Source organism: Tiliqua scincoides, chromosome 1 (assembly GCF_035046505.1).
Source record: "Tiliqua scincoides isolate rTilSci1 chromosome 1, rTilSci1.hap2, whole genome shotgun sequence".
NCBI lineage: Eukaryota > Metazoa > Chordata > Lepidosauria > Squamata > Scincidae > Tiliqua > Tiliqua scincoides.
The window spans coordinates 134,188,967-134,201,633 of record NC_089821.1 but is presented as its reverse complement, the minus strand read 5'-3'; the positions used below and the strand labels follow the sequence as shown (position 1 = coordinate 134,201,633).

At 43.5% G+C, this 12,667-nt stretch overlaps 1 protein-coding gene across 1 annotated transcript in view; it reads left to right on the top strand.

Annotated features, from left to right (window-relative positions):
- The window catches only part of COL4A1 (collagen type IV alpha 1 chain), a 170,452-nt gene that overhangs the window by 123,931 nt on the left and 33,854 nt on the right, over positions 1 to 12,667 (top strand). Inside the window, exons 31-35 of the mRNA XM_066633158.1 lie at positions 1,941 to 2,054; positions 2,561 to 2,728; positions 4,200 to 4,289; positions 5,552 to 5,704; positions 8,199 to 8,297. Coding sequence (XP_066489255.1) covers positions 1,941 to 2,054; positions 2,561 to 2,728; positions 4,200 to 4,289; positions 5,552 to 5,704; positions 8,199 to 8,297 — 624 coding nt within the window. The remainder of the gene's footprint in view (positions 1 to 1,940; positions 2,055 to 2,560; positions 2,729 to 4,199; positions 4,290 to 5,551; positions 5,705 to 8,198; positions 8,298 to 12,667) is intronic.

Below are 12,667 nucleotides of genomic sequence, written 5' to 3'. Positions count from 1 at the left end.
CAAGATCACTAAAGGGTTAAGCACAAATACCCTCAAAGGACAGGTGTTAGCCATTTCTATTATCTTGGGGCATAAGGACAGCAGGCTCTGCCCCCCCCCCCCGTCCTTGTATGTGGAGGTTCCTAAAAGAGGCAGCTTTCATTAACATACTTCTCGCATCTGTAGATTCCCCTTCTGGAATCTTAACATGGTACTTAAAGCTCTGACCGAGTCTCCCTTTGAGCCTATGGCCACTTGTTCTAATAGAATCCTGACTCTTAAAACAATCTTGCTGGTAGGGTTGCTGGATGTCAGAGCTTAACACTCTCCAGGGAATTCCCTACAGGGAATTTTATGTGTTTCATGAGGCCAAGGATGTCCTGAGAATAGATCCTTTCTGTATTTCAAAAGTGAATTCCTTCTTCTACAGCACAGAGGAAATTGTATTCCCATCCTTTGTTCAAATCTTTCCAACTTCAGAGAACAGGATTGGCACACCCTAGATGCCCACAGGATCCTCAGCTTTTATTTGGCTACAACCAAGGAGTACAGAAAGTTGGAATTGTTATTTGTTTCGTTTAAATGCTCTAACAATGGCATAAAGCATTGGTTCCCAAACTGTGCATCATGATGCCAGAAGGTGCCACGGCAAACTCACAAGGATGCCTTGAGATGTCCCCAGCAGCCTCTTCCTGGCTCACCTGTTTGCCACCATCTTGGATCGCACAAGAAGTTGTGGATTCTTGCATGGTCCAAGATGGCAGCACCTGGAGAGTCAGGAGGAAGAGGCGACTATAAAAGACGAGCGCCATGATCACAGTAAATTTGGGACCTGCTGTCCTAAGGGTTTCCACAACCTTCATTTTGCATTGGCTGCAGGACTGCTGTAGAGAGGCCTATAAAGCTTGAGGGAAAAGTAGTGCTAGCCAATATCAGGGCACGTTCAGGAGGGCTGCAGCCTCAGCAGCAAAATGGTTCAGTCCATCTCTTGAAATGTACTGTAAGGTAGCTACACAGAAGTTAGTCGACATGTTCACCAAACACAGGATTTATGCATTTGTTTCAGCTGATGTAGCCTTTGGTAGCCTTTGGCCACCAGGTTCTTCAGAAGGTGGTGCAGAGTTCTGCAGTGTGCACTTAGAAAGGCACAGCTATTCTGAATCCCAGCGTGTAAGACTGAGCCATGCGGGAACCACAGGAGAGTGGAGAAATTTGAGCTTACCTGTGAATTCCCCTTCTCTGTAAAGGATTCCACCCACTCTGGTTAGTCTACCCACTCTGACCTCACTGAAGTGATGCAGCACAAGATAGGGAGAGCCTGCTGTTTAGGTTGTGAGTTTAGGCAGTTCAAGTTCTGAGGCTTTCTTTCCTGGGAGCCCTTTCTTTCTGTACAAACGTTTGTTGTTGGATGATCAGGTTACCAGTTTCAAGTCCTGCGTGTGAGGAAACAGTTCCAGATTCTCAGGCCTGTCTGACCTATCCCTAACAAGGGACAAATTTTCATGTGACCCTACCTGGCTGCCTTCCCCATCATGCAAGACTGACCCACACCAGGACTACAGAGAAGAGAAATTCACAGTTCAAATTTTCCCATTCATAGGCAAAGGTCAGTTGGTTAGCGTTATTTCACATTTGATTCCTATTTTTCCCCTATCAGTAAAGCTTATTTTTCTGTCATATACACACTTCAGATCTCTCCTAACTGAAGTCACTTCAGTGAAATCCCTAGACAACTCTTTCAAATTATAGCAAGTGACACATGGTGGGTAATCCAATTCTGTGCATGTCTGCTCCAAACTAAGTCTCACAGAGTTCAACCAAACTTACTCCCAAGTACATGTGCATAGATAGGATTGCAACTTTAGTGAAACTGAGGCAAATGTAGGATTTCAGAATTAATGGCAAAAAAAATCCTTATAATTAGTAGTAAGAAACTTAACTAGTTGTTGTTGTTCAATTAGGTAACCCTGGCGCTCGTGGATTACCAGGTCAGCAGGGCTCCCCTGGTGTTCCAGGAATTGGCCTTCCTGGCCCTTCAGGACCTGCAGGAGAACCTGGCCCTCCAGGACCTATAGGTAAGTTTGCTGATTTGGGATTTTAGTTTCTGTTTTTATTTGAAAATAAGATGCACAATCTTAGATGAATTCAAATTAACTGTATTTATTTGGGTTTTCATGGAATATTGATTTTCAATTAATTGCGTGGATATTCATGGTTCATTTGTTAGGAATCTGGATGTAAGGTAAAGCTATAGAACAGGTTCTATAATATTTTCTATTTCTTTATAGTTTGAAATTAACATATGACAGATACCTTTGGGTAAATTTAAAGCTTGATTTTTTCATTATGCTTACCACTGAAAGTGTGCACAATTTTTTTTTAAAGAAAATTATGAAGATCATTTTATTAATCAACAATTCACCATATGAGTTCCATAAGGGGACAAAAATGGATAGGTTAGAAAAAGGATGCCAGAAGTGATAACAATGTTTTCAAATTGTTTGTTTGAGGGGTAATAGTAAGCATGACATGCCATATTGAATGCAAGAGTCATTCTATAGAATTTTCTTACTTATTACAGGACCTCAAGGAGTAAAAGGAGACAGAGGCTATCCAGGTATCCCTGGGCTAGATATGCCAGGGCCCAAAGGAGATAAGGGTAGTCAAGGACCACAAGGACTGCCAGGTTTGAAAGGGTTGCCTGGTTTCCCTGGCCAACCCGGAAAAGAAGGACAGCCAGGTGTTCCAGGTATGTATTTTTTTTCCTTCTAGTTTTTACATTATCAACTTTCTGTAGGCTAAAAAAGGGCATTTTATGTCCAGAATATGAGTACTATCATGAGGAAGAAGGAAATGACCAGTGATGAACTGGAGAATAACTTCATCTTCCAGAAAGTGGAGGAAGGAACAAGGGGAGAGATCATCCTTGACCTGATCTTAACCAGGAATTGGTCAATGAGATCAAAGTAGCAAGAATTTTAAGGGAAAGTGGTCATGAACTGCTGGAATTCTCAATCTTACGAGAAACAAAGAGAATGAGATTTCAGGAAGGAAGCCCCCCCCCCCCCCCAGTACTTAGGTTTTCAGGAAGACTTAGAGAAATGATAGGTAGGATTTAATGGGTAGATGAATAAATGGGGAAAGGGGCACAAGATGGATGGGAGCTCTTAAATAAGTGGCTTCTACAGGCACAGTCAAAAACAATTCCTAGGAACAAGAAAAGGAGGAGACACCTCAAAAAGTCAGAATAGCTACACAAGAATCTTGGTGAGTTAAGGATTTTAAAAAGACATGTATAGGAAATGGAAGATGGGACTGATCCCAGGGAGGGATGAAATGGGGGAAGCAGGAGGAAATGCAAGAGATTCATCACAATAGTTCAATTTTTTTGACTTTCTGCTATGGGCTCCTGTTCACATCCTGAGAATCCCAGCATTCATATTTCATTTTTAAAATTTAATACTTTTTAACCTACATGGCTATCACAGTAAATTGATAGCAAATGGTTCCAACTGGTCACCTACTCTGTTGTGAAAGGCGTAACATTTTTTAAAAGTAGAGTCATAAGACTAGAAAAGTTTCCAAATCCATGAAGAAACAATGAATCATAGATACCTGCCCTGTTTAGTCCTGGGAGTTTAATAGTCTCCCAGCCTCACGTATGTGCAAGGTGAAGAGGGATATTACTTCCAATTCTGTCTTAGAACAAGCCAGGATTTGCTGTGATATTCTGTCTTGGCAAATCCAGGCTTATGCCAAGTCAGGATCAGAACTACTCTTTTTCTCCCATGCATACAAGGGGAGGGGTGACATGCTCAAGGCTGAGAATGTCACAAGCAACTATGATTAAACTATGGTTTCATGTAGCATTTGAACTAGGCCATCATTTTAATTAGTATTACTGTTTGCTATAATTTCTATGGTGCTGATGAGAATAAAATGCTGTATAAGAATGGAACTCCTGTTCCAAATTATTTTGTCTGTTTATAAGGCTTATGCCTGTCTGTCTGTGTGGGTGAAAACTGTACAACTAGAACATAGGAATGCATATTTAAAATGAAACTGAATAAATTGTTTTAAATAAAAAAGCCTTGGCTGGAAAAGTGCAATTTTATATTTGCTCAGCAATACGATTGGGCAGAGTTATTGAAGGGCAATGGAACTAAGTATATAGTCAGTTGGTCACAGTAATGTAAACAATGATTCCAATTTGATTTTAGGAATCAAAGGTGAAATGGGAGTTATGGGAACCCCTGGAGGCCAAGGTCCTCCTGGTCCTATCGGATATCCTGGGCTTCCAGGTGGAAAAGGTAAGAATTATTTGTTGAGTAATTGGCTGAGTAAGGTGAGGTGTTGGTTTAAATCCACAGTGTTCAATTAATCTAGTACAAGTAATTTATATGTGCAGTGGAAATACATGTACTCTGAAACAGTTAAGATAAGTGGTTCCCAAACTTTTTAGCATCAGGACCCACTTTTTAAAATTACACTCTGTCGGGACCCACCTAGCTTTAAAAGACTTTTAAAAAATGATCTAGAAAGAAATATTTATTTAACAACTTGATCCATTTCCTGTAATGTGGCAGACCTAATGAATAGCCCCAAGGATTGAGGGACTTACTTATGTGACCCAGCCTTTAACTGCCCCCACTATCTGTCATTGACAGACTTGGGGGGGGGGGAACACCAGAAAAAGACACTCAAACATTTATATCTCTGTAGGTATTCCCCAGTGTCTGCAGGGGTTCCATTTTGGAACCACCACCACCCCCGCCGCAGTTAAGTGAAACTGTGGATAACTGGGGACATCACCCACCCTCTGGAGGTGAGGGGAACTGGGCTGCAAGGCTCAGAATGGCGGAAATTTTTTTTTAAGAAATGCTACTGCTGGTTTTTTATTGAAAACCAGGCATCTCCTAGCCTCCCAATACCTTATAAAGCATTAGAAGTGTCACTTCCAGTTTCAAACGAAAACCGAAAGTAGCATTTTTAAATTATTTTCCATCATTTTGAAGTTTGCAGTGGCCATGGGCGGTTGCACATGGGTGCTTGCAGGCCTCAAAAGACCCTCCAGATGTGAGGGTGTGTGTGTGCGGGGTGGGGGGGGCAGCAGACCTGATCCGCAGGTAAGGGATCTGCAGATACAGCCCCCCCCCCCGTATATTCATACAGGCTTGCAAACTGCAGGAGTTCAGCTGTTTGCAGGGCAATTAGCAGCTACGTACTCCAGGAGCTCAGCTCCTTGCAGGGTAGTTAGCAACTGTCTTATTTTTGAATAGCCTTAGGGCTTAGGACATTTACCCAATATTTCCAGCACTCGTGTTTTCATTGGAGGCTCTGTGGGACCCATCAGAAATTGGATCATAACCCACCAAGTGGATCCTGACCCACAGTTTGAGAAACACTGGTTAAGATCATACCGTTAATTTAATAAATATATGCCTTGCTAACCATGTGTTTAAATAAAGCCAACTTGAATGGAGAAAAGTGTTTTTGAACCTGCTGGAAAAATGGCTCTAGCTCACAATATTTTCTAGGCCTCTGGTGATTCTGTTCTGTTTGTTCATTGCAGGTGACCAAGGCTTACCTGGCGTGGCAGGAGTCAGAGGTACTTCTGGTTTGAAAGGTGAAAAGGGTGAAGTTGGTCTGCGAGGAGAACCAGGATCAATGGAACACGTAGACATGGGAAGCATGAAAGGTCAAAAGGGAGAACAAGGAGATAAAGGTCTGTAAAATGAAATGACACCTGCCCTATGGGCTTAAACTTGTGTGTGTTTATGTTTTAGTAACATCTTAGCCACCAAGGGCGCAATCCTAACCCACTTTCCACCACCAACATAAAGACAATGCAGCTCTTAGGTAAGGAAGCAAACATTCCCTTACTTTGAGGAGGCCTCCATGAATGCCCCCAAACTGCACGATGCAGCGAACAGCCCATTGGCACAGCTATGCCCAGTGCTGGAAAGTGGGTTAGGATTTGGGCCTAAGAGAGCCAGTGTGTTAGACAATCAGTATTGGATCAGGGAGACCCAGGTTCAAATCCCCACTCAGCACGAAGTTCACTGGGTGACTTTGGGTTGCTTACCTACACTCAACCTAACATTCCTCATTGAATTGTTGTGAGACTAAAATGGCGTTGGGAACAATTATGTGCATCTTTCTGAGCTCTTTGGAAGAAACAGGATAAAAATGTAACAAGGAAGTAAAAGTAATCAGGAAAAGCAGGAAGTGAATCTTATATTTAGCCAAATCCAGGCTCAAATGAATCTTGGTCCAGCTTAAAATGAGGCACATCTTTTTCAAGTGTTTATTTGGGACAGTTCAGATTTTAAGCCCCCATGCCCTGCTTGAATTTTGTCAGCATCGCATTGGTACCTGCCTTCTTCAGACAGCCAACCTTCCTCCTATGGTCTACTACAGATGGTAGGAAAAAAGAAAGAAAGAAAGAAAGAAATTTAAACTATACAGTTGATGGCAAACAAAATTATACTACTGAAGTTCCGTTTTGGAACCCCCCGTGTTTAAGTGAAATTGCATTCCAGGGAACTTCCTCCCCACCCTCAGAGGATCTGAGGCAGGAAGTGAATCTTATATTTAGCCAAATCCAGGCTCAAATGAATCTTGGTCCAGCTTAAAATGAGGCACATCTTTTTCAAGTGTTTATTTGGGACAGTTCAGATTTTAAGCCCCCATGCCCTGCTTGAATTTTGTCAGCATCGCATTGGTACCTGCCTTCTTCAGACAGCCAACCTTCCTCCTATGGTCTACTACAGATGGTAGGAAAAAAGAAAGAAAGAAAGAAAGAAATTTAAACTATACAGTTGATGGCAAACAAAATTATACTACTGAAGTTCCGTTTTGGAACCCCCCGTGTTTAAGTGAAATTGCATTCCAGGGAACTTCCTCCCCACCCTCAGAGGATCTTCTGAGCCCAGCACAAGCTGCGCACACCCATCTGTGGCCTCTACCAAGCTCAGAATAACTGTAACAAGGCAAAAAATGCAACTTCCTATTTTCTCATCCAAACCGGTTTTGACAAGAAAACTGAAAGTCTAGTTTTTTGCCTTGTTAGAGTCATTCTGAGCTCAGCAGAGGACGCAGATACATGTGCATGGCCTCTGCTAGGCAGTGGCGTAGCTAATGAACGTGTAGCCTGATGCCAAGCTCAAAATGTTGCCCCGGAAGTGATGTCACAACCAGAAGTGATGTCACACCTGGGCTTTTTAAAAAGTGAAAATTGGAACCCACCTACTCCCTCCAGCAGCTCATGACCCACTTGCTCTGCTGCCTCTTCCCGGTCAGTGGCACAGCATCTATCTGCTGCCTGGGGTCAAAGAAGATTTTGTAGTTCGCCCTCCATGACAAAATGAAATGTAATTAAGTAAATAAATAAAAACTTATTGGTTCCATGCTGTATCATAATAACTTCTCATTGGCACTCAGAACGATCAGTCTCATAGGTCTGTTTTGAGTTAAGCAAATCTACTTTTTGTTCCATAAGGCAATTGTGTTTTCATTTTATGGTTAATTGGCCATAACTTTTGATAGAATACAGATATTCCAATGTGGTTTGTTTCATTGCATTCTGCATTAAATTACCTTGCAATGATATATAACGTGATGGTATTATTCATACATACCAAGATTTTCACTATTTTGGTCACTAGTGTTACGCTCAGCTTGTTGCCCCCCTAAAGCTTGATGCCCAGTGCAACTGCTACCCCCTGCACCCCCTTAGCTACGCCACTGCTGCTAGACTCAAAAGGCCCTCTGGAGGTGAGGGTGCAGAGCTCCCCTTGCTTCTGGAGGGGGTGCACGCGAGGGTCACATGCGGGGATACATGAAACCATGGATACAGGGGGGCAACCTGTACTGTCATAAAACTAGTATCTTAGGGATACACAGTTTCATTTTTTTATGTATTGCCATGAACTTTGTCAGTTAGGCATTCCAATTAGCCAATCATTAGTCTTCCCACTGATCAACCCAAATAATAAAGTTCTATTTTCTTTTGTACTATCAATTTTGTCATATTGGTATATAATTAACTGGTATCCTGTCTATTTTCATGTGATATAAGGCTCAAGTTCATACCAACAGTTCAGCAGTGGTGTGTGTGAAGTGAGTTTCACTGTTAGGTAGGGGATAACTTCAGATGTGATCAGAAGAGAAATGAGCCGATAATGTTTTGTTTGTTTGTTTTTAATTATACTTTCCAGGACAAGAAGGACTAATAGGGCAGAAGGGAAATCAAGGGGAAGCTGGAACAGCAGGAATGCCAGGGAGGGATGGGGAGCCTGGATTACCTGGCCAGCCAGGTATGAAACCTTGGTTTTCTTCTTGTCATTAACACTAATTTGTGGAGAGATCTTTCTGGATGGGAATATTGTCAACAGGCATGTGGATGCAGGAGAACCCGTGGACATTATATATCTGGACTTTCAGAAGGCATTCGACACAGTTCCTCACCAAAGGCTACTGAAAAAACTCCACAGTCAGGGAATTAGAGGGCAGGTCATCTCATGGATTGAGAACTGGTTGAAGACCAGGAGACAGAGAGTGGGTGTCAATGGGCAATTTTCACAATGGAGAGAGGTGAAAAGCGGTGTACCCCAAGGATCTGTCCTGGGATTAGTGCTCTTCATAAATGACCTGGAGTCAGGGTTGAGCAGTGAGGTGACTAAGTTTGCAGATGACACCAAACTTTTCCGAGTGGTGAAGACCAGAAGTGTTTGTGAAGAGCTCCAGAAGGATCTCTCCAAACTGGCAGAATGGGCAGCAAAATGGCAGATGCGCTTCAATGTCAGTAAGTGTAATGCACATTGGGACAAAAAATCAAAACTTCAAATATAGGCTAATGGGTTCTGAGTTGTCTGTGACAGATCAGAAGAGAGATCTTGGGGTGGTGGTGGACAGCTCGATGAATGTGTCGACCCAATGTGCGGCGGCCGTGAAGAAGGTCAGTTCTATGCTTGGGATCATGAGAAAAGGTATTGAGAACAAAATGGCTAATATTATAATGCTGTTGTACAAATCGATGATAAGGCCACACCTGGAGTATTGTGTCCAGTTCTGGTCACCACATCTCAAAAAGGACATTGTGGAAATGGAAAAGGTGCAAAAGAGAGCGACTAAGATGATTACTGGGCTGGGGCACCTTCCTTATAAGGAAAGGCTACAATGTTTGGGCCTCTTCAGTCTAGAAAAGAGACGCCTGAAGGGGGTTCTGCCAAATATCTGCCAAATATTGAGTGTTCTGCCAAATATCTTCGACTCCTGCCGACCACGCCAATTTGTCCCATCCAAATATCTCAACTCCCTTCTAATGCCCGCTTTTTGGCTAATTAACAACCCCCTTTCCCAAGAACAACAGCTGTGGTGTGCAAAGGAATAAACACAGGACTTCTTATCTATAGCAATTAACAAGAATTTATTGCTGCAAACACATACACTCCCTGCAAGTCCTCTTGTCCAGAGGCTTTCCCTCCCCAAAACTCCACTTAATGGGTGGAGGTCTGAAGCCTCCAGTCGAAGTCCAATCCAGTCTCCAAAGCACAGTCCAGTCTTCCCAGTCCAGTCTTCCCAGTCCAATCTTCTGCAGTAGAGTTCCTCCTCTCCAGTAGTGTTCTCTCCAGCAGAGTGTCTTCTCCAGCAGGGTCCTGGCAGTCCTCTCTTCTGTGTCCTCCAGCAGAGTTCTGGCAGTCCCCTTCTCCCAGTGTGGGTCCGTCCGGGTTTCCCTCTGGGTCAGTGTCCGGCTTCCTCTGGGTCAGCGTCCCGCTCTTGGTCCTGGATCAGGATCCTCTCTCTGGTCAGCGTCCTGCTCCTCGCTCTGGGTCAGGGTCCAGCTTCCGGCTGGGTCAGCATCCCACTCTTGGTCCTGGGTCAGGGTAGCTCTGTCTCCTTCCGAAGCTGCCTTTTATCCTTGGATGTCTCATGATCCAAATGCAGCTCAGCTGTGAGCTACCTCATTAGCTCCAAATTAGGCTCAGGTGAGCCATCCCTTCAGTCCATGTCCATTCAAAGTCCCATCAAGGTCAAATGAAGCTCAGGTGTCCATCCAGGTCTCCATTGGCCTTAATTGATTACAGCTGTGGAGCCAGCCTTGCCCTTCCCAGAGCTGTCAAACAGCTGTCAAAACAGGGAATCGCTGTCAACACCACATCATCCACCTGATGATCTTCTGATCTTCCATTACATTGAGACATACAAAATTATGCATAGGAAGGATAAAGTGGATAGAGAGATGCTCTTTACACTCTCACATAACACCAGAACCAGGGGACATCCACTAAATTGAGTGTTGGGAAAGTTAGAACAGACAAGAGAAAATATTTCTTTACACAGCTTGTGGTTAGTCTGTGGAACTCCTTGCCCACAGGATGTGGTGACGGCATCTGGCCTGGACGCCTTTAAAAAGGGATTGGACAAGTTTCTGGAGGAAAAATCCATTATGGGTTACAAGCCATGATGTGTATGCGCAACCTCCTGATTTTAGAAATGGGCTATGTCAGAATGCCAGATGCAAGGGAGGGCACCAGGATGCAGGTCTCTTGTTGTCTGGTGTGCTCCCTGGAGCATTTGGTGGGCCGCTGTGAGATATAGGAAGCTGGACTACATGGGTCTATGGCCTGATCCAGTGGGGCTGTTCTTATGTTCTTATTAAATCCATGGAAAAGTTCCTCCCCTCTTTAAATCTTAGAATCATAGAGTTGGAAGGGACTTGATAGGTCATCTAGTCCAACCCCCTGCCTTAGGCAGGAAATCCTCTTAGAGCATCTCCAACAGGTGCTTGTTGAGCCTCTGCTTGACTATCTCCAGTGAGGGAGAGTTCACCACCTCTCTCGGCAATCTGTTCCACTGCCAAACCGCCCTGACCGTCAAGAATTTTTTCCTGGTCTAATCAAAATCTCCTCTCTTGCAGTTTGTACCCATGGGTTCTAGTTCTGCTTTCAGAGACAGCTGAGAAAAAATTGTTCCCTTCTCCCATATGATAGCCGTTTGGGTACTTGAAGAGAGCTACCATATCTCTTCTCAGCCTTCTCTTCTCCAGGCTGAACGTGCCAAGTTCCCTCAACCTTTCCTCATAGGGTTTGTCTTCCAGCCCTCTGATCATCCTCGTCGCTCTCCTCTGAACCTGCTCCAGTTTGGCTGCATCTTTCTTAAAGTGGGGTGTCCAGATTTGGACAGAGTACTCAAGGTGAGGTCTAACCAGTGCAAAGTAAAGCGGAACTGCAACTTCTTGTGAATTGGAAGCTACGGTTCTGTTAATGCAGGCTAAAATTGCATTTGCCTTCTCTGCAGCCGCATCACACTGCTGACTCATGTTCATCCTGTGATCCACCACAACTCCAAGATCCCACTCACATGTTCTGCTACCAAGCCATGTATCTCCCATTTTATACCTGCATCTTTCGTTGTTTTTGTCCAAGTGCAGAACTTTCCATTTATCACTGTTGAACTTCATCTTACTCATTTCAGCCCAGTATTCCATTTTGTCTAGGTCTTCCTGAAGGTTTCTACTATTTTCTATTGTGTTTGCTACTCCTCCCAGTTTGGTGTCATCCGCAAATTTGATGAGGCTCCCTTGTATCCCCTCATCCAAGTCATTGATGAAGATATTAAAGAGAACCGGGCCCAAGACAGAGCCCTGGGGTACCCGACTCAAAACCGCCCTCCAGGTTGACGCAAAGCCATTGACAAACACCCTCTGTGTATGGCCGTCCAACCAGTTGTGCATCCATCTAACAATTGTATCTTTGAACCCGTATTTTACCAACTTGCTGATTAGGATGTCATGTGGGACCTTGTCAAATGCTTTACTGAAGTCAAGATACATTACATCTACTAATAATAATAATAATAAAACTTTATTTTTATCCCGCCCTTCTCCCAAAAAGGGACCCAGGGCGGCTAACAACATATAAAACAAAACATAATTTCACAGATAAAAACATATTAAAAAACACATTAGCAGAACCCATAAAAACAGTAGTCAGAAGAGTCAGAATAAAAGAGCATAAAACAGCAGTTCTTAGAGGAATCGGGCCTGTAAAAAAGCAACTAAAAGATATATAAAAGATGTTAAAAAGGCCATAACGTCAGAAGGCTTGGTTAAACAACAAGGTCTTCAGGCCTCGCCGAAAGGACTCAAGAGAGGGAGCCATTCTCAAGTCAAGGGGAAGGGAGTTCCACAACATTGGTGCCACTACTGAGAAGGCCCTATTTCTTGCCGCCGCCCCACGTACCTCCTTAGGCGGCGGCACTTGTAAAAATCTACTACATTCCCACAGTCCAGTATACTAGTAACCCAATCAAAATAGGAGATGAGATTTGTCTGGCAAGATTTATATCCATGTTGGGTTCTATTGTTTCTAAATGTTTTTGGGTAAAACTGAAATATATGCAAAATATGTTATTTAGGTATTTGGTGTTTCAAACTTCACAGTTTTAACACATAAGCTGAACACATTACACATAGCAGCAGATCAAATCAAATATTGGATCAAGTCCCTCGTGTAATTCCTCGCCATGGGACCTTGGAGGAAAGGCTGGGAAGGGAGACTCCTAGGCCCATAGTACAGCTGTTCCAAGGAAGAAGGTTCTCCAGTAGCTGTTTCATTGTGCTTCTCTCCTTTTGTACAGCACCTTTACTGACACAGTTGCATCTCATTCATTTGGTAGATTGCCA